The sequence below is a fragment of the Megascapheus bottae genome, chromosome 17 (assembly GCF_031878675.1).
Source record: "Megascapheus bottae isolate mThoBot1 chromosome 17, mThoBot2.hap1, whole genome shotgun sequence".
NCBI lineage: Eukaryota > Metazoa > Chordata > Mammalia > Rodentia > Geomyidae > Megascapheus > Megascapheus bottae.
In genome coordinates this window covers 19945112-19970253 of record NC_143525.1, presented here as the reverse complement: position 1 = coordinate 19970253, position 25142 = coordinate 19945112, and the positions used below count along the sequence as shown (strand labels likewise).

General features: G+C 51.1%; 2 protein-coding genes across 2 annotated transcripts; one reads left to right on the top strand and one right to left on the bottom strand.

The window, feature by feature from the left end:
• The first annotated feature begins 13415 nt into the window (after positions 1–13415).
• On the top strand, positions 13416–18197 carry Nags (N-acetylglutamate synthase). The gene is made up of 7 exons (XM_090350167.1): positions 13416–13850; positions 14257–14531; positions 14618–14831; positions 14987–15167; positions 15877–16048; positions 16140–16322; positions 17206–18197. The coding sequence occupies exons 1-7, from the start codon at positions 13428–13430 to the stop codon at positions 17357–17359; spliced, it is 1602 nt and encodes a 533-aa protein (XP_090206293.1). The 5' UTR covers positions 13416–13427; the 3' UTR covers positions 17360–18197.
• A 765-nt stretch (positions 18198–18962) lies between these two features.
• On the bottom strand, positions 18963–22277 carry Tmem101 (transmembrane protein 101). The gene is made up of 4 exons (XM_090350168.1): positions 22066–22277; positions 21624–21804; positions 20823–20969; positions 18963–19972 (listed from the first exon to the last, which is right to left on the bottom strand). Exons 1-4 carry the CDS (start codon positions 22200–22202, stop codon positions 19664–19666), a joined length of 774 nt encoding a protein of 257 aa, XP_090206294.1. The 5' UTR covers positions 22203–22277; the 3' UTR covers positions 18963–19663.
• Between the last annotated feature and the right edge of the window lie 2865 nt (positions 22278–25142).

The following is a 25142-nucleotide window of genomic DNA, read 5'->3' as shown; positions in this document are numbered from 1 at the left end:
CATGAGCCACCAGTGCTGGGCTTCATTCCAGGTCTCACCTGAACGTACAAGAGTGTCCAAGACAGTCTGCTACTAATACAAATACATTTCAAAAGACCCTCATTCCTGATATTTAAACCCTATCACCCCACACTCCTCATGCCTTCTCCCTCTGATTCTGCTCAGCATGAAGTCCTTCTGCAGCAATGATGATAGCCTGAGCTTTCTGTCTTTCTCTTCTTTCACCCTCTTTTCTAACACTTTTATCTCCAATTAAACACCAAAAAGCCAAAAGCAGTGGTGTGTTTCTAGTGACAGAGCACTAGCTTTTAGTGAAAAGGCTAAACAAGTGTAAGGCCTTCAATTCAAGTCACAGGATAAGCACAAAAAAAATCTCCAACTGAGTGGTTTATCTTCCAAACTTTGATGGGATAATTATTTTTTCTGTTCCAGGACTTGAACTCAAGGCCTTGGTACTTTTTTTTCTGTCCAATCTAATGCTCTACACCTTGAGCCACAGCTCTACTTCCAGCTTTTTGGGTAGTTAATTGGAGACGAGTCTCATGGACTTTCTTTCTGACCCTGGCTTTGAGCCACAACTCTCAGATCTCAGCCGCTCAAATGTCAAGAGACTGGGGTCAGCTTCTAAAAATCATTTGAAGTCAGCAGCCACAATTTATGTAAAAGGAACTAGGACAGACCATGAGATGTTAAAGTCTAATGCTGGGCCAAGCTGGGTTGGGTGCCCAGCTGTTCTGTGCCAACATGCTCCCTCGTCTGGAGACAGCAGCTCACCTTGTGCCAGCTTCAGGCATTCCAGGTGTAAGGGAGGTCTGAGAAGAGGGTAATAGTCGGCCTCTGTGGCCTCCAGCAGCATTTGGGGGTGGTGAAGGCTGCTGCAGGAGGAGACAGGGCAAAAAGGGGGTACCGCAGCCCTTCCTGGATCTGTTTCCCCAGTTCCCGCTGGGCACAGGCGAGGTCTACCAACCCCTGGGACCTGTTCAGTGTCCCATTCACCCCGTTATTCAGACACAACCCGGCTGAGGCCCCATTGCTTAGAACACAGGGGCACTGGGTGGGGGGGTCCCAAACTGAGGAGGGCGACACTGCCTGGCCGGCGGGGACACTGCAGGGAGCGAGGGCTGTGTCTGCGCCCTCCTCGCTGGGATGCAGCGCCTCTGGGCCCCCTCCTCCGGTGCAGGCTCATGAACTTGGCCTTGCAGGGGCTCAGCCCAGTCCCCTGCGGAGTCCCTTGGGCCACGGTGGCTGTCACGTCATGCCGGCGTGGGGTCGGTGCCAGCCCAGGCTGTTTGCGCAGTTAAGTGGTGTCTGTGTACCCAGCGGGGCGCAGCGGCCCAGGCTTATGTCCACAAACAGCGCCCAGCGCCGGAACCCGCACCTGGCCGGGCCTCCATTAGCCCCCGGAACCCCAGCCTCGGCTCATGGTCTTATCAGCCCATTGCTGATAAGACAGGGGAAGTGATGGGGTCACTGCCAAGAGCCCCCAACCCTGGGGACGCTGGGAACCTTCCAGCACCTTCCCCGTTACTCCTGACTGTGTCCAGGCTTGGGGCCAGAGCCTGGCTGAGCTGTGTGCGCCTGCCTGCCTGCCTGCCTGCGGCCCACCACATAACCACCGCCATACAGCCAGGACCCCACCCGGTCCCGGGGCGGACAGGACCCTCAACCAGCATGCCTTCCTCACCAACAGTAACAGCAATAGTGCATGGTCTCTGTTATTGGAGGCAAGATGCCAAACAAAGTTTCCACCACCTGATTTTTTTTCTCCCACTCTGTCCCTGTCCTGGATGGTGACACCCCTCCCCCCCATCGCCCAGCCTCCAGCTGCTCTGGGGCAAGTGAGCATTGATGCTGGCTGTCTGAACCCAGAGCCTCCCTGTGCTAAAAAGGACCCCAGCCAGGGGCTGGTGGTTCATGCCTGTCATTCTAGCTACTGATGAAGCTGAGATCTGAGGATTGTGGTTCAAAGCCCACTCAGGCAGGGAAGTCTGTAAGACTCGGATCTGCAATTCACCAGTAAAAAGCCAGACGTGGAGGGATGGTTCAAGTGGTACAGCATTCACCTTGAGTAAAAGGCTAAGGGATAGCACCCATGCTCTGAGTTCAAGCCTTAGGACCAACACACACACACACACACACACACACACACACACACACACACACACACACACACCACGCACACAAGGCCAGCCTGTGGTTCCAACCTCTTCCCTTACACATGGAGAAACTGAGATAGGCATCCCCAGGTATCGTCTCAGGCTGTCCTCCACACGGCCACTCCCTCCTCCTCCTGGGCTCAGGCACATAGTCCACCCTGAGGTTGCTGAAATTGATGGTCTCAGTCTAGACCAAGGCCTGCAATCTTATTAAAGCTCAGTTTTGCTCTTAATTAAATACTGTCTGGCTGCATGAGGGGGTGGATCCTGCCACCATTCTTTTTCCTCCAAACTTGGAGAAAAGTGCTTAGGACTTTTATCATGAGAGAAAAAAAAAAAGGTCCTTTAAAATATGAAAATAATGGGGCCGGGAGTTTGGCCTAGTGGTTAAGGTGCTTGCCTAGCATGCATGAGGACCCGGGTTCGATTCCTCGGTACCACATACATAGAAAAAAGCTGGAAGTGGTGCTGAGGCTCAAGTGGTAGAGCTCTAGCCTTGAGAAAGTCCAAGGACAGTGCTCAGGCCCTGAGCTCAAGCCCAGGACTGGCAAAAAAATAAAATAAAATAAAATATGAAAATAATTTTAAATGAATACATTTTATAAGTTTAATATTAAATCACATCTGTAATCCTAGCTACTTTGGAAGGTTGAGATCTGGAGTGGCACCAGGCCAGGCAGGGACGTCCACCAGATTCTCATCTCCAATTAACCACCAAAAAAAGCCAAAAGTGGAAATGTGGATCAAGTAGTAGAGCACTGGCCTTGAGCAAAAGAAAATTAAGGAACTGGTTGTCAGGTCCTGAATGAATGAATAAATGAATGAAATGTCTATACCAGGTCTCAGACCATGACATCATTTGGCAGCTTGAATATTTATCCCTCTGCTTATTCAACTGCTCACAGGTGCCATAAACTTTTTTTTGAGGGGGAGAGTACTGACTTTTTTTGTTTGTTTGTTTTTATTTTGTTGTTGTTGTTTTTGCTAGTCCTGGGGCTTGAACTCAGGGCCTGGGCACTGTCCTGTCCTTGGGCTTTCTCTACCACCTGTGCCACAGCACCACTTCCAGCTTTTCTGTATATGTGGTACCAAGGAATCAAACCCACGCTTTGATGCGAGGTGAGCACTCTACCATTAGGCCACGCTCCTGGTCCCGGTAGTACTGGCTTGGCCACATCTCTAGCCCTTTTTTCTTTAGGCCATTTTTTTCAGCTAGTCTCCAGCTTTTGTTTAAGTCTGACCTTGGACCAAGATCTTCCTTCTGGGGCAGGAAGTTTGGCCTAGTGGTAGAGTGCTTGCCTAGCATGCATGAACACCCGGGTTCTATTCCTCGGTACCACATACACAGAAAAAGCTGGAAATGGTGCTGTGGCTCAAGTGGTAGAGCTCTAGCCTTGAGAAAGCCAAAGGACAGTGCTCAGGCCCTGAGTTTAAGCCCTAGGACTGGCCAAAAAAAAAAAAAATCCTCCTGCAGGCTGTAGCTGAGATTATAGGAGTGAATAATCATAACTGCCTTGCTTTTTTTTTCTATGTATGTGAAGACCCGAGGAATCAAACCCGGGTCTTCGTGCATGCTAGGCAAGCACTCTACCACTAGGTCAAACTCCCAGCCCTGCCTTGCCTTTTTGAGATGGAGTCTTGTTAACTTTTTGGAGGGGGTGGGGAGTGGGGGAGAAGGCTGGACTAGCTTCAATCTACAATCTTCCTGCCATGCAAGTACCTGGGATTAGGGGGAGAGCCCACTACATCAAGTCTAACAACTAGTCTCTAAATCCCAGCCAGTCATACTTTTGCTGTGGGCTAGGCACACTGCTAAGCATCTTACATTGGATGCTAAGCATCCAAGGCCATGCTACGTAGTCCATATGATTCAGTCCCTTCCACTGATAAGGCAGGCAGCTCAGGGAAGTCAAATAACCTGTCTAATGTGGAAAGGGCAATGCACAGGGTCAGCTTTGCGAAGCCAGGCTGCCATGAGGAATCCAGATGCCACAACAGTCTCCTCAGCCCTGTGTCCAGCCCTCTCTGGTGATCAGCACAGATATAGGAGACTGCAGGCCTGGAGTCATGACTCAATCATCAGAGTTCCCAGATGAGGCAGGACCTCCTCCCTCCTCCCTCCTCCCTCCTCCCCTCCATCTTAATCACACCCAGAGCCTCCAGAGGAAAGTTGCTCCTTCCCTGACACCTCTCTGGCCTTAATTACTTCTCTTGTAATGAACTACTGGGAACCCCTGAGAGGCAACTTGCGCATGCACCCCCATCCTCCCGCTCTGGATTCTTCCCTGAGCCTGGATTCTTCTGTACAGATCCTGTCTCTGTCCCAGATCCTGATCCTCATCCAGAAATCTGCCTGCCTCAGGGCTTTGGAGCTGACAACTCAGAGTGGCCAGTGCTCTGGGCACTGCCAGCAGTGTTGGTCCTGGTGGAACTGTGAGGAAGTGACAATGTAATTTTCATTGTTTCCTTCTCCCCTGCCCCCAGGTATGTCAGGGAAATTAGCTGACAGCAAAAGAACAGATAAATCAATCATCTGGGCACTGGTGACTCACGCCTATAACCCTAGCTACTCAGGAGGCTGAGATCTGAGGATCATGGTTCAAAGCCAGCCTGAGCAAGAAAGTTCGTGAGACTCTTATCTCCAATGAACCAGCAAAAGGCCAAATGTGGAGCTGTGACTTAACAGGTAGAGTGTTAGCAGTGAGGAGAAAAGTTGACCAAGAGTCTGAGGTCCTGAGTTCAAGCCCCACTGCCAGCACACACAGGCAGAAAAACAGACAAATGAAAAAAGAAATTCTTTATCAAGTAGGAGAAGGGGATCTGAGAGTCACAGCTCAGATTGGAAAGGATGGACAGGAAGACAGGGCCCCTGAGCCTCTAACCCAATCAATCTGCTTTAGTGCCCAGGCTGGAAGTCCTTACAGCAGTCTGCTCTGCAACTCCTGTGCTTCAAGGATAACACATTTGTCTGGATCATCACCTCTAATCACCCAGACCTTGGACTACACACACCCTCCTCTCTCATCACATACACCATCACAGGGAGGAGACAGGGTGAGGAGTGGGTGCCCTGTAGCGTCAGGAAGGAGGGAGGCAGGAGGAAGGAACCAAGCTGCATGCAGAGACCCAGTCCCCAGCACAGACTGCAGGCAGAAAGAGTTAAATGTAAAAATAGTGTCAGCCATGGGAAAACAGGAAGAAATAGAACTACCAGTCCTGTTCGGGAAAAGATCTTTATGAGCATAAAAACCCTGGGAAGAAATCACAGAAAAAGGTCAACAGCCTTGCTCAGGAAGCATTAAACAGAAGCGGAACTGAAATGACAGCCGGGAACCAACTTTGCTTGGCCAGCTTCTAATGTGTCCTCTGTTGCCAGGCTTCTCTGACCTCCCCTGGCCCTACAGCCCTCCCACACCCCTTGGGGATCACTGGCTGGAACACCCCAGGATTCCAAGGCTGCCCAGTCTTTCTTTGCTGTGCTGGACACTCTGTTTAAATACATACCAGGGGCACAGTGCCATTTTCTGTTTCTAATCTTCAGGCACAGCAATCATATTTAGTACAGGGAGAACTCAACATTTTTTTCCCTTTTTGGTAAATATGCAGTTTTTTCCCATTTTATTTGTTTTAAAACCAATTATCTTATTTTTTCAGAAATAGATTGATTTCAATGCTGGGAATTGAACTCACAACCTGTAAGACTTTTAAGTCATGGACCAGTGGCTCACACCTGTAATCCTAGCTACTCAGGAGGCTGAGATCTGAGGATTGTGGTTTGAAGCCAACCCCAACGAGAAAGTCCATGAAACCCCCCCCCCTTTTTTTTTTTTGCCAGTCCTGGGCTTGAGCTCAGGGCCTGAGAACCGTCCTTGGGTTTTCTCAAGGTTAGAGCTCTACCACTTGAGCCTCAGCACCACTTCCGGCTTTTTTTCTATGTATGTGGTACCAAGGAATCGAACCCGGGTGTTCATGCATGCTAGGCAAGCACTTTAACCACTAGGCCAAACTCCCGGCCCTCCATGAAACTCTTTTTTTTTTTTTACCAGTCCTGGGTTTAGGCTCAGGGCCTGAGCACTGTCCTTGAGCCTTAGCACCACTTCTGGCTTTTTCTAAGTATGTGGTACCATGGAATTGAACCTGGGTCTTCGTGCATGCTAGGCAAGCACTCTACCACTAGGCCAAACTCCCAGCCCCCCTCCATGAAACTCTTATCTCCAATTAACTACTAGAAAACTGGAAGTAGAGCTATGGCTCAAAGTGGTAGAGCGCTAGCCATGAACAAAAAAGCTCAGGGATAGTGCGCTGAGTTCAAGGCCCATGATTGAAAACAGAAAAAAATATGCTGGAAATGGAGCCATGGCTCAAGTAGTAGAGCAAATTTGTCTGAAGTAAAGATATGGAGGGAAAAGGGAAATAGAAAAATTAGGGGTAAAGAATTCAAGATACAGCCAGGTGTGGTGGCTCATGCCTGTAATCCTAGTTACTCAGGAGGCTGAGATCTGAGGGTTGAGGTTCAAAGTCAGCCTGGGCACTAAAGACCATGAGACTCTTATCTCTAATTAACCTCTAGAAAAAGGGAGGTGGGGCTGTGCTCAAGGGGTAGGACGGTAGTCTTGAGCTGAAGAGCTCAGGGTTCAAGCCCCCATGACCCACAAAAAAAATACAAATAAAATAAAATAAGTACGGTCTAGTAAACACCAGCCTCTCTGTCCATTCCACTTCCATGGCAGCTCAGCAGACCCCTGCTGTTCACCCCCTAAACCCCCACTGCTCCTCTCAAAGCCTCTCGCCCACCACTCCTGAGGCTGCATCTTGATGCCTGAGCATGGGCTGCATTTTTCTAGGAATAGGTTGGGGTACTTGAGTAGGGGTCAAAGGTGGATGGGAGGGAGACAGGGCCCAAGGCAGGGCAGGGCAGGGCAGGGTAAGGCAGGAGTGGGTAAGCCTAGACACAAGGCAACATGAGGTGTCCTCTGTCCAGAACCAACACCCCAGTGTGCTTCTTCACATCTGCTTCTCCCTCCAGTTGCTCAATGCCGCAGGCAGAGGCAGAGTACCATGTGTCCATCGCTCCCTCGTGGCAGCCTTTTGTAATAACAAGCTTGGAAGTGCAGGGAATTGAGCTGTCAGGGCCCAACATGGGGATCCAAGTCCAGAAAGCTAGTCATCTTTGTGTGGGGGGGGGACGGGATTATGGAGCTTGATCTCTGCCTGGGCTCTGTCCCTGAGCTCTTCAGCTCAAGGCTACTGCCCTACCCCTGGGCCTGAGTGTTATTCCCGAGCTCTTCAGCTCAAGGCCACTGTCCTACCCTTGAGCCAAGATGCACTGGCCATTTTCTAGAGGTTAATTGGAGATAAGAGCCTCAGGTCCTTTTGTGACAGGGCTGGCTCTGAGCCTTGATCCTCAGATCTCAGCCTCCTGAATAGCTAGGATTACAGGTGTGAACCACCTCACCCGATTGAAATCATCTTTTTAATTTTACTTTTTATTTTTTGGACAGTGCTGGAGTTTGAACTCAGGGCATCAGACTTGTTTGGCTGGCATACTATCTCTTGAGCTATGCCTCCACGCCCCCAGCCTTCTATTTGTTTTGGAGAGAGACACTAGTAAACTTTTCTGACAGGGCAGGCCTCTGACCTTGATCCTCAGGACTGCAGCCTCCTAAGTAGGATTCCAAATTCCAGCCACTAGCTGAATATTCACATTAAGGATATCTTCCTGAATCCTGACACCCCAGTCTCTTCCCCACGCATTCACTTCACCTTAGCACATGTACAGATCAGGCTGAACCTTGTAAACTTTCCTCCAGCTGACTATCTCTAACACACAATACAGAAACACACGAGCTCTTTCTCCAACTTCCATACAGCACCCTGGAGCACACACACACACACACACAGACGTGTGACGTTGCACACCCGCCTCTCACAGAGGACACACAGATGGATATCCCCCAGAGACACTTCAGCCATAAATGATGGAGATAACACCTGGCATTGTACAACCTTATCCAGGGGTGCCATACAATCCTGCAGCCCTGTACAGCTATAAACACCAACCACAGTGCTCAGCCAGCACTCTCCCAGCACCTTCTCCTCCCTCTGCCAGCTCTGCCCACGTCTACAAAGGCCCCATGCCTGGCTCCGCCATGCTACCTCTCACCCTTGTCATGCACATTAAGAATACCCTGGCATCTGGTAACAAGATAGATGCTGCCTCATAGGCTGGGCCTATATTTTATTTATTTTCATTGCTGGAGATTCAACCCTGCCACCTACATATTAAGAAAGTGCTGTACCACTGAGCTACCCCACCTCAGCAATTACCACCTCCAGCCTGCATCTCTAATTGGCTTTAGTTGGTGCCACAGAAAGACTTTGAACTGAGAACAGTGATGCAGACCTATAAGCCCCAGTTACTTGGGGGTGCTAAGGTAGGAGGTTCACATGAGTCCAGGAGTTGGAGATTAAATTGGGCAACAGAGTAAGACTGCATCTTAAAACAAGTAAATAGGGGGACCAGGAATTTGGCCTAGTGGTAGAGTGCTTGCCTAGCATGCACGAAGACCAAGGTTTGATTCCTCGGTACCACATACATAGAAAAAGGCCAGAAGTGGTGCTGTGGCTCAAGTGGTAGAGCTCTAGCTTTGAAAAAAAACCCTGAGCCCAAGTTTAGGACTGGCAAAAAAAAAAAAAAAAAAAAAAAAAAAAGGCAAAAAAAATGAAGTAATTAATAAGACCCCCCCAAAAAGTAAATAAACACAATAAAATCATTTATTTCTCTTCTCCAGGAATTTTACACTGTGCTGTCACCCCAACCCCTCTCCCCCTCTCTTACACCCCACTGAATGTCACTAAGAGATGTCAACACACACACACACACACACACACACACACACACACTTACATTGTGAGGGGTCCTCCCTCCCCCTCTTTTCTTATGCTGGCACTGAGGCTTGAACTCAGGGCCTGGAAACCTGTTCCTTTAGTGGTTAATAGGAGATAAGAATCTAAATGCAGGGGCCAGGAGTTTGGCCTAGTGGTAGAGTGCTTGCCTAGCATGCACGAAGACCCGGAATTGATTCCTTGGTACCACATACATAGAAAAAAGCCGGAAGTGGTGCTGAGGCTCAGGTGGTAGAGCTCTAGCTTTGAGAAAGTCCAAGGACAGTGCTCAGACCCTGAGTTCAAGCCCAGAACTGGCACAAAATAGAAAGGAAGGAAGGAAGGAAGGAAGGAAGGGAGGGAGGGAGGGAGGGAGGGAGGGAGGAAGGAAGGAAGGAAGGAAGGAAGGGAGGAAGGGAGGGAGGAAGGGAGGAAGGGAGGAAGGAAGGAAGGAAGGGAGGAAGGGAGGGAGGGAGGGAGGAAGGAAGGAAGGAAGGAAGGAAGGAAGGAAGGAAGGAAGGATCTAAATGCACTTTCCTGCTTGGGCTGACTTTGGACCAGGATCCTCAGATCTCAGCCTCTTGAATAGCTAAGATTACAGGTGTGAGCCATCAGCACCCAGCTTGCCCTTTTTCCTTCTTGAGATGCCCTATCCAAGAATTGGAGGCAACTTCAGATTGGTCTCCTGCCTCTGAGCCCCTTCCAGTCTCTCCTCCACCATGGGGTCCTTTTTTTACAGCCCCTCCTGGCCGCGCATGCTCACCCCAGGGATACACTGAGTTGCTTCACTCTGAGGCTTCCTCTGTCACCTCTGTTCAGGACCTCTCCAGGCTACCTCTCTCCTGAACTCCACATCCCTTTCCCAGCTGCCTACTAGGTAGCTTTGCACTGAAAGCACTTCACCACCACAAGTCCAAAACCAGCCTTCTGAGAACTCTGGAAGGACTACTTTATGAAATTAGTGTGAAACTTAAATAAATTAAAACAGTATCTTCTCTGTTTTCCAGGTTTTTACAGAAACCTGTCATGGAGTTATGGGAAGATTCTTTTCTTTCCTCTTCCTGTTCTTGTTTGTTTCAAGCAGGTTTTTGTCAAATGCTACTTTGGATGGTTCTATTACACAGCTGATAATCTTTTTTTCTGCAAACCTAGCAGCCACTGGAGAGACAAAAAGCAAAGTATAGGGCACCCCCTGCTGGCCAGAGGCTGGTGGAGCACTTGAAGCTGAATTTTTATTTTTGTTTTTGGTGGAATTGGGATTGAATTCAGGGTCTCCTGCTTACTAGACAAAGACTCTACTACTTGAGCCACACCACTGAAACTTGCCAATCAATAAATCCAGGACCTTCTTTCTCTGCCTTATACTACATATTTCTGGAGTGTTTTGTATGTTATATACTCAGGCCTTACAGGAAAACTAGGTCTGGAGAAAACAAATTAGCATGTTAATCTAATGTCAGACTTGGAATTGGTACATTGTGAATCATACTTAATCCTTCCCAGGTTGGAAAAGCCCAAGCACAAGTAAAAGCAGAGGGATAGTAAAATAAAATATTTACCTACCAACCAGCTTCAATACCTAACTCACCCAACAGTACCAGGTAAGGAAGAAAGAGGGAATAAAAGGAACTAGGTGAGAAACATTAACCAGCAGGGAAGGAAAAAGGCAGGGACTTAGGAGAACAAGGGAGGTATCCTGCTTCAGAGCAGGGGAAGGACTGAGAATAGCTTTTTGGCTCAGCAATGTGGGTCACTATGGCCTTGTCAAGGCTAAGATCTGAAGATCTCAATTCAAAGCCAGCCCAGGCAGACAGATCCCAGAGACACTTATCTTCAATTAACCAGCAAAAAAAACTGGTCATGATATGGCTCAGGTGGTAGAAGTGCCATCCTTGTGCAAAAAAAAAAAAAAAAAAAAAAGGCAAGTAAGAACATGAGGCCTTGAGTTCAAGCCCCAGTAATGGCAAAGAAAAAAAAAATCAGGCTGGGACCATAGAGCAGTTAGGGTCCTCTGGGTCTCAGCCAGACATGATGGGCTTGGGCAACAGTGCCCTTGCATCATTGTCCACTCCAGAAGCAGGGCACCATCCCCTCAGGGAGGGGCAGAGGGGAGACAGGTGACCCCAGGTCAATGAGCCTAGAGTTAATTATTTACCAGGGGTATACTGGGGTCCCATTGGCTGTCTGGGACACAGCCCTCTGGGATGATGCCCAAAGGGATTGGACACATCTTCCAAGCTAGTGTCTGGCTCACAGCCAATGGAGGACTCCCACAGGAGGGGTGGACACTCAGGAAGCCCCCAGTGTAAGGAGGGAGGCAGCAACCCTGGGAAGCTCCAGGCTAAGGCTATGAAAGCTGAGAGACAGTGGGGATTCGGAGGGAGAGCTTGAAAGAGAAAGTTTGTAGTTGGGTGCCCAGAGGATGAGGAAGGGCTCCGAAGGGAAAACTACAGGGGCTAGCCCTCCCCCCCCCCCCCCCCCCCCCCCCCCCCCCTCCCCGGGGATTCTGGGAAGTGTCTGTAGGAGGGGCTGGCAGTGCCCCTAGGCGGTGAGGCAGACCCTCCCAGCTTAGAGAAAGGAAATGTCAATAGACAGGTCACTGAGGCCAGCTTCCCCTCCCCCTGCAGTCTCTGCCTGAGGCAGTACTAAGGGTGTTACAGTCTTCCAGGAAGGGGTCAGCACACCCACTCAGCACACTCCAGACTTTCTCTAGTGTAGGAGATGGAACCTGGGGCCTGGCTCCTTGGAAGTATCAATCTCCCTCCCTGCTACCCCCAGCCCTCCGGAATACTCTGGAGGAAGGTGGTCACTGCTCCTATCTAGGCAGAAGTCCTGAGCTCCAGCTTGGGGAGTACCAGGCCACACTAAGAAAAGCAAAGGCCAGAAATGGAACCTGGGATCTGATCATAACAGAAGCAAGCTGTGTGACCTAGGCAAGTTATCGTCCCCTGTCCAAAATCAGATGTCCTATCTCCTGCTCTCTCATGGGGAGTGGGCTGTGGGCACCGATGTGTAGGAATAGGCTGGTGTAACAGTGCACAAGGGTGACTTCACACAGCACATGGGCCTGGCAGCAGGTGACATGACTCACTTCCTGTGAGAGCCAGGCACCGTCAAGTTCTTTCCAAACCCTGCTTGGAGCGGAATGGCCCTCAGCTATGTCTGGGCCTCCATTTCCTCATCTGTAAAATGAGGATGAGACATGTCAGGATTTGGGAAAGGGTTTTCCACAGTACCTGGCATTCTGCATGTAGGAAACTGAGTCAGGAGAGTAAAGAAAGACAAACGCTTGAGTGGAGCCACGGCTCACGCCCATAATCCTAGCTACTCAGGAGGCTGAGATCTGAGGATTGTGGCTCAAGGCCAGCCAGGCACTCACAAGTTGTGAGACTCTTACCTCCAATTAATCATTAGAAAAAGGGGAAGTGGGGCTACCTACCCTTGAGCCACAAGGACAAGGCCCAGGCCCAGAGTTCAAGCCCCATGACCCACCAAAAAAAAAAAAAAAATCTTCAAGCTTCCCTCCACCTAGACTGGAGGGAAGAAGGCAAGACAATCTTTCCACCAAGTCTCCTCTGATTAGTCTGGAGAGTGAAGTCTGACCTGGCTTTTGTCCTGGGAGGAGGGGCAGGATGGGAAAGGGGCTCTTTGTAGAGATTGCATCTTATCTGTTTTATCAGATTTATCAACAAACAGTAGGGCCCACTACTTTCAGGTTATCTCTTTTACAACCACAGGGTCTGTTTGGGGAGCGGGGAGGGCAAGGAATATGCTCTAGGGAGGCTGGTAGCAAAGGGCAGTTTTATGGCTGTCCAGGAGAAAGGTGAGTGTTTTTAGTTTAAGTCACTTTCCATCACTGCACCCTCCCATAGGCCTAGGAATTGAATAACATTGATTGGTTTGCTCTCACTCTATTGCTAAGGCTATCTCCTGCTTAAGACACAGGCCTCCCAGTAAAAGTCCAAAGATGAACAGACCTTACATTTACTTAGTTGAAAATTTCCTAGGGTGGTTCTTTGAAGAAATCACGCCAGGGGCTCACATCCTCCACCCAGCCTAATTATTCTGTTCGCCAGCCCTTCCCCTTTCTCTCCCAGATCGCACTCTGTCCTGGGGCCCTGCCAGGAAGGCGTCTGGGCAGCAGATTAAAGAGCTGGCCTCGGCCCCGCCCCCTCCACTTTATTTTAGACGTGAGTCTGGACGCGGGAGGCGGGGCTCCGGGAGGCCCCGCCCCCTGACCCCTGGACCGACCCTCTCCCACAGAGCACATGTCCTGACCCGCCTCGGCCGATGCAGCCCCACCCAGCAACAGGTTAAGAGCCCCTCCGAGCTGGGTGTTCCAGACTGACTTCTATTCTTGGGGGGGGAGGAGGGCTGGCTGTCGTCATGGCGACATCCTGGATAGCCACGACCCTGCGGACCGCAGCTGCGGGTGGGAGGCTGCGGGGTACCCGGGGTTCCCGGAGGCTGAGTGGTAGCGCCGGGCGGCGGGCGGCGGCGAGCGGCAGCCCGGGACGCCGGCTCAGCACCGCCTGGGCGCGGGCCCAGCCCCCGGGGGAGGAGGCGGAGGGCGCGGAAGACAGCGCCCCGCTAGACTGCGCCCCGTCGCTGGCCACCGAACAGCCGTCCTGGACGCCGCCTCCTCGGCCCTCGGAAAGCCCCGCGCCGCCCGCGGGCCGCTCGCTGGTGCAGCGGGACATCCAGGCCTTCCTGAACCAGTGTGGGGCCAGCCCTGGGGAGGCACGGCACTGGCTCACGCAGTTCCAGTCCTGCCAGTACTCCGCGGACAAGCCCTTCGCGGTCATCGAGGTGAGCAGCCGCGCGGACGGGGGTGGGGCCGGGAGCTCCAGGGCGCCGGCCTGAGCTGGGGAGGAGAGAGGCCGAGCGCGGCGGACGCCTGGCGCCCAGCCTCCGGGGGCTGATGTCTGAAGAAGCCCCCTCACCGCGGGCGCAGGCAGGGTTTCCCATAGCCGACCTGCCGCGTGCCCTCCCCCCGCAAGGCGCCCAGAGTCCAAGGTCGCTGGGAGGTGGAGCGGAGGCAGGCTGGATCTCTGGAACGAGATAAGGCAATGGCTAGACCCAACGGGCAAAGGGCGGGGCAGACCCGAGCAGATGGTCAGACTGGGGGCCAGACTGGGGTCGGCCTGGGAGAGCCGGGAGGGGGGGGGCGGGCGAGGGTCAGAGCAGGTGGCTCAGCGCCCACGCCATCCCACAGGTGGACGAGGAGGTGCTCCGGTGTCCACAGGCGGTGTCCAGCCTCGCCTTCGCCCTGGCCTTCCTGCAGCGCATGGACATGAAGCCACTGGTGGTCTTGGGGCTGCCGGCACCCACGGCGCCCTCGGGATGTCTTTCCTTCTGGGAGGCCAAAGCGCAGCTTGCCCAGAGCTGCAAGGTGCTGGTGGACGCGTTGCGGCACAACGCCGCCACAGCCGTGCCGTTCTTCGGCGGCGGCTCGGTGCTGAGCGCGGCGGAGCCCGCCCCCCAGGCCAGGTTAGTGCCGGGCCCCGCCCGCCCCCGCGTCCTCTCCGCTCGCCCTGCTCCGAGGGCGCTCCTCCAGCTCGGCGTCTGGCCCACAGTTATGGCGGCATCGTCTCGGTGGAGACGGACCTGCTGCAGTGGTGCCTGGAGTCCAACAGCATCCCTATCCTGTGCCCCATTGGGGAGACGTCTGCGCGCCAATCGGTGCTCCTCGATTCCCTGGAGGTGACCGCGTCGCTAGCCAAGGCGCTGCGGCCCATCAAAATCATCTTCCTCAATAACTCGGGCGGCCTGCGCGACACCAGCCAGAAGGTGAGCCCCTCCTCCCGTGCCCACCCCACCCGGTGACTCCCGTGGAGCTGTCAGACGGGGGGGGGGGGAGGGGAGGCGGGGACCGGAGTGCAGTCTGGGGCGGGGACACATCGTGGCCGGGTCGTGCCCGGGAGGCTCATCTTGCCCGGACGCAGGTCCTGAGCAACGTGAACCTGCCCGCCGACTTGGACCTGGTGACCAACGCGGAGTGGTTAAGCACCAAGGAGCGGCAGCAGATCCGGCTCATCGTGGACGTGCTCAGCCGCCTGCCCCACTACTGCTCGGCGGTCATCACCGCCGCCAGTACGCTGCTCACTGAGCTCTTCAGCAACAAGGGTGAGCGCCGCGGGCGGGCGGGCGGGTGTGGGGGGGGGGAGGGAGACGTCTGCGCGCCAAGCCGGAAGCCTCCCGAACGGGGTAGGACCACACCAATGGCTTCCAAAACTAGGGGAGGTGAGAAAGGCAGAGACCCACTGGTGATGCAACCTGGTTGGGAGCAGGACACGGGGCCGACTCGAGGTCCAGGGGGAGGGGAAGGAATGGCAGATGGGCGGGGCTTGCATGAGGAGCTGGGATACTGGAGGGGCTCTGGTGGGCGGAGCCTTACTGGAGGGGCCGCCCGCGGGGGGCGGGGCTGGAAGGACGGGCGGGATTCGGATGGTTGGCAGGATAGGGGCTAGAGACAACAGGCATAATACCTAGGCCACACCCATCATTTCACTGGGGGGCCCCAAGGGGTTCTGCTCCCCCAAACTTTGTGCAGTCTGCAGTCAAGAATAAGGATAGCGGGCCGGGAGTTTGGCCTAGTGGTACAGTGCTTGCCTAGCATGCACGAAGACCCGGGTTCAATTCCTCAGTACCCCACATACATAGCAAAAAGCCGGAAGTGGTGCTGAGGTTCAAGTGGTAGAGCTCTAGCCTTGAGAAAGCCCAAGGACAGTGCTCAGGCCCTGAGCCCAAGCCCAGGACTGGCAAAAAAAAAAAAAAAGAATAAGGATAGGCTCTGTCTGGGCCAACCTAAAGCCCTCTCTGCTTTTCGCCCCAGGCTCCGGCACCCTGTTCAAGAATGCCGAGAGAATGCTGCGAGTGCTTAACTTGCACAACCTGGACCAGGACCGCCTAGTAAATCTAGTCAACACCAGCTTTGGCAAGAAGCTCCGGAACGACTACCTAGACTCGCTGCGCCCACGACTGCACTCCATCTACGTGTCCGAGGGGTGAGCATGGGGGCCTAGAGAGCAGGGACCCAGCCAGCCAGCTTCGGCCGGGCCAAGGAGCCGTCCCAGCCTGCTTCTCCCACTGCACTAGGTACAATGCCGCCGCCATCCTGACAGTAGAGCCGGTACTGGGGGGTACCCCATACCTGGACAAATTTGTGGTGGGCTCCAGCCGCCAGGGCCAAGGCTCTGGTCAGATGCTGTGGGAGTGCCTGCGGCAGGATCTGCAAACTCTGTTCTGGCGCTCCAGAGTCACAAACCCCATCAATCCCTGGTAAGTCTTGCTCTCCTCTCCTGAGCTCCCCTCAGCCAGCCCTGAGTGAGGCTCATGAACCAGTTTTCTCTCACTAGTCTCTCTTCTGGGGGAGATGTCTCATCTAGAGTGGATCACCTAGTGAAATCACTCACCTAGTGAAATCACTCAAGACTACACTTCTGCTCACCTCCTAACCACAAAGCCTGCCTCTCCCCCCCGTGCTTTGAAACCCTGACTCTCCCAGCTCTTTTCAGGCCCAATTGCCAGGCTCCAGGCTACCCTCTAGTGGGGTACACCACTATTCTTCCTACAGCAGCTAGGATCTTACCCTGCCTCCTTCACCCTCCCCTTCCATGTATACCAAGAAGTGACCAAGCCTCCCTTTTTTTGCTACACAGCCAAGGCCCTGGAGAGAGCCAATAACATTCTCATGCTGACCCTCTAACTATGCCACCTTAGCAAGTGCCCTAACTCATCTGAGTCTTGGCTGCTTTTCTACCAAATTACAGGCTATAGCCTGAAATGACAGGCTCAGGCTGCTACTATGAGGGTAAAATAAGACAGAGTCCAAGCTGTGTTTGAACATGTAATAAACACTATATTTTTTAATTAAATTAATTTGTTTATTTTGCCAGTCCTGGGCCTTGAGCTCAGGGCCTGAACACTGTGCTTAGGCTTTCTCAAGGCTAGAACTCTACCACTTGAGCTACTGCGCCACTTTTGCCTTTTTTTCTATGTATGTGGTACTGAGTAATTGAACCTGGGTCTTCATGCATGCTAGGCAAGCACTCTACCACTAGGCCAAACTCCCAGTCCCCCAACACATATTTTTGAAAACAGAAGCTGTGAATATGGAGCACCAGTCTTGCCCTAAAAGCTGTCCTTTGCTTCTCCTATCCAGGTACTTCAAGCACAGTGATGGCAGCTTCTCCAACAAGCAGTGGATCTTCTTCTGGTTTGGCCTAGCTGATATCCGGGACTCTTATGAACTTGTTAACCATGCCAAAGGCCTGCCAGACTCCTTCTGCAAGCCGGCTTCTGACCCAGGCAGCTGACCTATGCTATGAGCCCTGCAGACTCTGGGACAGCCAGGGTAGACCAAAAGCTATACCTGCTGGGGGTGATCTGAGGCTGCCACAGGCTGGATGGAGCTTGATGGTTGAGTGGCCTACAGAGAAAGCAGCCCCTGCACTGCCTAGAAGAGTACACAAGTGGGACAAGCCCAAGGAGGGGGAGCCAGCCTAAGACCCGGACTTGCGACAAAGCAGAAACCAGGTGGCCTTTGATTTTTCAGCCTGGGGATGAGGGCAGAGGCTTTAAGGACTCTGCTCATTGCTGAGGGGGTGGACAAGTTCCTATGGACTCTGAATTATGTTCTGAGGCTCCTTTGCCCATGATAGCACCGCACACATACCTGCCTGGTCTTCTTTGGAACTTAATTTTTCAGAAGTCTTGATTAAAATGCTCATATTTGTCTGAATCAGCTCATATTTAAAAAGGGAAGTTAGCAGTGACAATCTAAGAGCTCATCTAGGGAGCCAGGGTGCAAGAGGGTAAAGGGAGCTAAAAATGGGGCCCCACTGATGAATGCTGCCAATCTGAATGCAAAGCAGTTCCACTCTTGTAGGACCCCCCTTAAACCTTCCTAGTTCTACCCAGACAGCAGCAGCTAGCTTATCCTACTGCCCAGAGCCCAAAGAAGCCACGAGATAGCCCACACTTATTCTTTCTGCCTGGTCACACCATCTCTGCAAGACCAACACGTGGCACCTAAGCAGCAATCCAGAGCCCAGAAGTTTCAACTTTTTTCTCTCTCTCTTTTTTTTTTTTTGGAACCCCCAGGATGTACTTGGCTTTTTATTGCTACTGAAATAAAGAGATAGTCAGCGATGAGACCATCATGGCATACAAGGGGCTGTGATAGGCCCACCATCCATGAGCAGACTGAGTTCTGGAAATAAAGTCACAGACTTCCTGACTGGGCTGGTTTTGAATCCCAATCTTCAGATCTTAGCCTCCTGGCTAGGATTACAGGTTTGAGCCATGGGTACCCAGTCAGGGAGCCGAAGGACTGCAGGAACTCTCAGAACAAGGGAATAATTATAGAATCAAGGTCCTCCTATGGTTAAATCTCATAGATTTAAGGAGATAGCTATCAAGAAAGCCAAGATTGCCATGAATGGGGGCTCTAACCTGTGATCCTAGGTTCTTCGGAGGCAGAGATCAGTGAATAGGGGCCAGCCTGGGAATAATTGGTCATGAGAGTCCATTGGGGCTGCAGAAATGGCTCAATGTCTGCCTAGCAAGCATGAGGCCCTGAGTCATTGAAACACTTGAGCCGTAGCACCACTTTGAATCCCTAATGCAAAATAAAGCAAGGGGGGCTGGGAGTTTGGCCTAGTGGTAGAGTGTTTGCCTAGCATGCACAAAGGCCAGGGTTCCATTCCTTGGTACCACATACATAAAAAAGCTGGAAGTGGTGTTGTGGCTCAAGTGGTGGTGCTCTAGCCTTGAGAAAGAGCAAGAACAGTCCTCAGGCCCTGAGTTTAGACCCCAGGACTGGCCAAAACATATATAAAAATAAAAAATAAAAGCAAAGCAAAATCAATCTGAGGCCATGGTAAAGCATCCCTTGGGGAAAACAGCCACAAAGCCAAATGTGGATAAAAACGATTTATTTTGGAGGACTGTCTGGTGTTTGGGCAGGCACTCCACTTCACCAGGCCAACCATATGGCTGCAGAGGTGATGGCAGCTGGTGGAACACTGGCCGCTGCCTGCGCCACCTTGCCTATCCCAGAGCAGACGAGGGCCTGTGACAGAACTGCTACAGTTTGCTCTGGCATACCCTGAGAATCCAAGTAACTTCTACAGTGCCAGGCTCCACTGCTTCTCAGAAGGGAGGCCTGAGCCATGTGTCAACATACACGTACACCCTCATGCTGTCTCTGAAAGGCACCACAGAGTTTAGCTGCATCTACCATGTTCAAAAGGGACTTTCCACATTCACTTCTTAGTCTTAGATCTTAGTCTGTCTCCCATTCCCAGTACTTGCATCCCAACCCTGCCTGCCTTCTTTCTCAAGGACTCTTCCCCCCAAGATACACAGAGAGCAATTGACTTTTGCTCTCCTCTGAATGAACAGTAAAAGAAAGAAAAAGAAACAACAAACTAAAGTATTAGTATCAGGGCTCCTCTCCTCCCATGGGCCCAGCCAGGAACTGGAGAAAAACTTGCCTTGAGACTATGAAAAGTATCAAACACTAAAAAGCATAAATAAACAGCACTGGGTCAACAAGGTGGAAGGCAGGGCAGTCCTCAAGGGCATCCTGTGCCTGTCTCAGCCTCTCACTGTGAAATTCAGCCATCAGTAGCCAAGATGACAGCAGCCCCAAAGATGCCCACGCTCTCACCGAGGAGCTTCATCTGGTTCCAGAACTCAACACGCCGTGAGTTGTGCCAGTAGGCCACATTGCCATCAACAAGGAGCATGACGGGGGGCAGCAGTACAGCCAGGATCTGCGCAGCCAGGGTCACATAGTAGCCTGATAGAAAGGCCAAGGCCAGGACACCATACAGCACAAAGAACAGCTGGATCATTAGCTCTCCTCCTGGAAGGTGGTTCAGATATGCCAGCCGGTCCTCCTTGCTGTGCTGCAGCGAGTAGGCCTGGGGAAACATCATCTTTTAAGCCTCTCCAAGAAGGCTGAGATGCCCATCTGGGGAAAGCACCAACCACACAAGGCAGCCCTTGCTAAGTGGGCTTCTGAGTCGACTCTAAAAAGGGGAACTCTATGGCTGGGAAGGTGACTTAGTGGTAGAGTGCTTGCCTTAGGTGCATGAAGCTCTGGGTTCAATTCCTCAACACCATATACACAGAAAAAGCTGGAAGTGATGCTGTGAGTGATAGAGTAATAGTCTTGAGTAAAAGAAGCTTAGGGACAGTGCCTAGGCTCTCAGTTCAAGCCCCAGGACTGGCTAAAAAGATAAAAATAAAAAAGAATGGGGACTCTAAAAGTAAGGCTGCACAGATGCTATGCTGTATCTCATTCTCCTGGGGCTCCTACCTCTGAAGATTCCATGAAAGCCCACAGAGAATTCTGTACCTGGGATATGAACCTGGACACTAATATGAGCCCAAGTGCCTGGAGCCTGTCTACCTTGGGTGGCTCCCATCAGCTCTGGATAGCAGAGTTCTATTCGGGGCCTGAAGCACATTATACTTTCTACCAATTCCCTGGAAGCTAGATCCATGAGAGAACTAGCTTGTTCTCCTTTCAGGGTGGAGCATAAATGATGTCTACTTAGTGGCAATACAACTGGAAGAAGGGTCTCTTGTCCAGAGCTCAGGGGCCTGGAGAGCTCAATGCCTAGAAGGTGTCCAGACTAGCCCCTGGGAGCCAGGCCATAAAAAGCTGTATATGAGGCCTTCTTCTGCACCCTTTTATTGGGTTCTGTAGGCCTCTAACCACATTTTACATCTAGCCAGTCACCTCCAACCAACAGAATCCCAACTTACCACACAGATGAGGTAGATGCCCAGAAACACCTGGCCAGTGGACTGTAGAGAGCGGCTACGAGGTTTCCGACGGTATAGTTCCCCAGCCCCACTAGCCAGCACCAGAAAGCCACCGATGATGGCAACTGTGCGTGAGTACATTCGGACCTAAGCCAGGACAAGGACATCCAAGTCAGGAATTGCAGCACCAACATTTCTCCTGGCTGTCCATCTCTATATATCCCATTCCATCTAATGAGCCCTCTTACCTATTCCAAGTGCGATGGTACAGGTACAGCAGAGATAAATAATTCTTTTTTTTTTTTACAGAAGTAGAAACTGAGGCCCAGAGGGATTAAGAAAAATGTCCATGGTCCTATAGAAAGTAAGTGGCATAACCCAGACACCACACATTACCCCTCCCCCACCCCTAAGTTTGGAGGCTAAGCCCCACCTTCTTCTTTTTTTTCATTCCTTTCTTCTATGTAGTAGAATCTCTTCTACTTAAAAACCCCACGGATCCCATAGTTGTTCACATATGTGCCTCCTCTACTGAATGGACAGTTCCTGAGTATCATCATATCTCCAAGCCTGCAGTGCCTAGCACAGGTTTTGGCATGTATTGCCTTAAGTTACAGCTCATGAAATCAGATCTGTAGACCAGATGGTCTTCAAAATCCCTTCTGCTCTATGGGTCTGGGATTATTACTGAAGTAATAATGGTTTAAAGGTTTCTAGGAACTAGGGGACCTAAGTTATGGTCCTACCAGTATGGTAACTGAGGGTGACTTTGAGAAAGTATGTTCTAGAGTCGACGCTCACCTTCAGCCAGTCCCCATAGTGGACATAGCCCCCAATGTAGGCAGCATAGGTGCTGATGGCCAGCTGGAGTGCAGCCCCCAAAGCGAACCAGCGCCGCTTCACTCCGAAGGACATGAAGCTGGCACACAGCACGGCTGCTCCCATGTCGAAATACAAGTACGGCACCGGGATGTCGGGCTTCCTGCAGGCCGACAGCGGGGAAGCGAGATCAGACTGAAGTGACAAAGAAGACCTGAGATCCCGGGAGGGCCCACAAGCTGTACTGTTCCCCCAAACTGTAGCTCTGGCCGGGTACCTCCTGGACCAGATCCCTACCCAGTTGCTCGGTCCAAGGGTCCCAGTGTCTGACTCCCGACTTGTCCACATCACTGCACCCTGGCTCCCCTGACCTGACAGGCCGTACCGCCCCCCCCCGCCGCGCAGACGAAACAGGCGCGCTCACCGACGCGCCTCGGCCCTTTCAGCGTACAGCATGAGCTGGCTAAAGCAACCCCAAAAGGGGCAGCGTGTGAGTAGCACCGAGCCCAACTGCATAATCAACTGCAGCATCCAGCGTCTGGAACCTATCTTCGAAGCCATCTTGGGGAAGGGCAGTCCGCTGCGGCCTCACCCGGGTCTGGACAGCATGGGTACAGTAAAACACGAACTTCCGGTCCTTCGACTGCTTCCTTCCCACCCTCCGCCCGGAAACAATGCTCTCGCCCTTTAGTTCCCGTAGCGTTCCAGCTACGGGAGTTCAGCCTAGTCCTCTGCCTATGGAGACTTCAGGGCTTCTCTTTTTACCTTCAGAATTGAAAACTATAGGAAGCAACATGAGGTCAGAACATCTGAAATCCTGGATTATGGCTGGATATGTGGGGAGCAAATGAGTATGGATACAATCAAACCTGGACACTTAAACTGAAATCTTTTTTGGCACTGGGGATCGAACCCAGGACGTTGCACTTGCTAGGCAAGCGCTTTGCCTCTGAGCTACATCCCAGCCCACTTAACTGAATTCTAACAGGTGATTTGGGCCACTTTACTCCAGCTGAGATTCATATATGAATGAGGGCATCTACAGATAGATCTGAGATCTAGGAATCAGAGTTTGAAGCCAGCCTGGGGAAGAAAGTCTATGGGACTCTTATCTCCAATAAGCCAACACAAATAAATTTTTTAAAAGTTAAGTCCTTGAGTTGAGCACAAAATGTAAGGGTTCAGTTGTTCCCGAGCCATAGCTTTTTTTTTTTTTTGCCAGTCCTGGGACTTGAACTCAGGACCTAAGCACTGTCCCTGAGCTTCTTTTTCTCCCAGGCTAGCCCTGAGCACCACTTAAACCACTCCGGCATTTGAATAATAACACCATTTCCGGCTTTTTCTGTTTATGTGGTACTGAGGAATTGAACCCAGGCAAGCACTCTACCACTAAACCACATTCCCAGCCCTTCTTGTATTATTTTTTGCCAGTCCTGGGCTTGAGCTCAGGGCCTGAGCACTGTCCTTGGACGTTCTCAAGGCTAGAGCTCTACCACTTGAGACTCAGCACCACTTCCGTCTTTTCTTTTCCATGCATGTGGTACCAAGGAAAGGAACCCGGGTCTTCGTGCATGCTAGGCAAGCACTCTACCACTAGGCCAAACTCCCAGCTCAAGTTGTTTTTAAGGTGGCTAATTGGAGAGGAATCTCATGGACTTTTCTGTCCAAGCTGGCTTCGAACCACAATCCTCAGATTTCAGCCTCCTGAGTTGCTAAGAGTAACAGGTATGAGCCACTAGTGCCTAGGAGTCACGTTTTACTTTTAATAAAAATACTAGGACAAAACCTGAGTATGTTAGAAAAATATGGATAAACCCATGCAAAGAACTAGGTGATGACCAGGCACTGGTGGCTCATGCATGTAATCTTAGCTACTCCAGAGACTGAAACCTGGGGTACAACTAACCACCAAAAAGTCAGAAGTGCTGTGGCTCAGTGGTAGTTCACTAGCCTTGACCAAAACAGTTAAGGGCAGTACCCAGGCCCTGAATTCAAGTCCCACTATGGGCAAAATAAAAAAATATTAGGGGATGTATATATGTGAGATTGAGCTCTCTGTTCAAGAGGAGAAAGTCCAAATTAAATGTATTTTTTGATTATCCCTGCTGCTCAGTGACAGCCACATGACTTTTCTTCACTGTAATACAAGTACATAGCAGAAAATCGCTTTTCAATTGGTTTCTTTTTCCCAATCTCTTCACTTATTTCTGATTCAAATGGGATGGAGGAACAGCCCTTACGTGTTCAGGATCAGAACTGGGACTATGCCATAAATAGTCCTAAGAAGTCTATCTGGCCTGCTCCCCTTCACCTCAACAGCAGCCCCCACACACCCATACTTCCTAAACAATTAACCCACGATCTCTAGGTCTGCATCCAGTCCCCTGACATGACTGGCAGTCACACAGGGTACCTGGCTATCTTAAATGCTTGAGCACCCACTTCCAAGAGTACTCAACAGTCTTACCACCTGTCCCTCGTCTGTTTACCAAACCTCTAAACAAAACTTTTCACCCACACCAACCAATCTGGCCTCATCATCTCAGGTTCCACACTTGTAGATTTAAACCATTACAGCTCAAAAATATTTAGGGGACAAAAACATGTCTGCATAACAACTATTAGCATAGCATTACAGTGCATTAGGTATTATGAGATTAAAATCCCTTATCTGAAATGCTTGGAACCAGATATATATGATTTTATAATTTCATATACATGAGATACCTTGGAGACAGGATAAATGTCTAAATATGACTTTATTTTTTTGGTGGGTCATGGGGCTTGAACTTGGCCTGGGCACTATTCCTGAGCTCTTCAGCTCAAGGCTACTATCCTACCCTTGAGCCAAGCCCCACTTCCCATTTTCTAGAGGTTAATTGGAGATAAGTCTCAGGTCCTTTGTGCTATGGCTGGCTTTGAACCTTGATCCTCAGATCTCAGCCTCCTGAGTAGCTAGGATTACAGGTGTGAGCCACCGGTGCACAGCTAAATATGACATATTTCGCATATACCTCATACACATGACCTAAGGGAATTTTGTACATTTTTAGTGCACCTGTTTTGACTGCTACCAATCATATGAGATCAGGTGTGAATTTTTTTTTTTGCCAGTCCTAGGGCTTGAACTCAGGGCCTGGACACTGTCCTTGGACACTTACTGCTCAAGGATGGTGCTCTGCCACTTGAGCCACAGCACCACTTCTGGCTTTTTCTGGTATGTGGTACTGAGGAATCAAATCCAGGTCTTCATGCATGCTAGGCGAGCACACTACCACTAGGCTACACTCCTGGCCCTGAAATTTTGTGTCTTTATATGGGATCAGTTAGACTCTGTATAGGATTTCAGATATATTCAGAAATATTCAATCTAAGCTGGGTGTTGATGGCTCAAGCCCTAGCACTAGCACACATAAACAAAAAAGACTGGCATCAGAGGACTCCAGCAATGGGAAATTAAACCATCATATAGCCAGCTTCCATGCTATCTTCTGCCAGTAC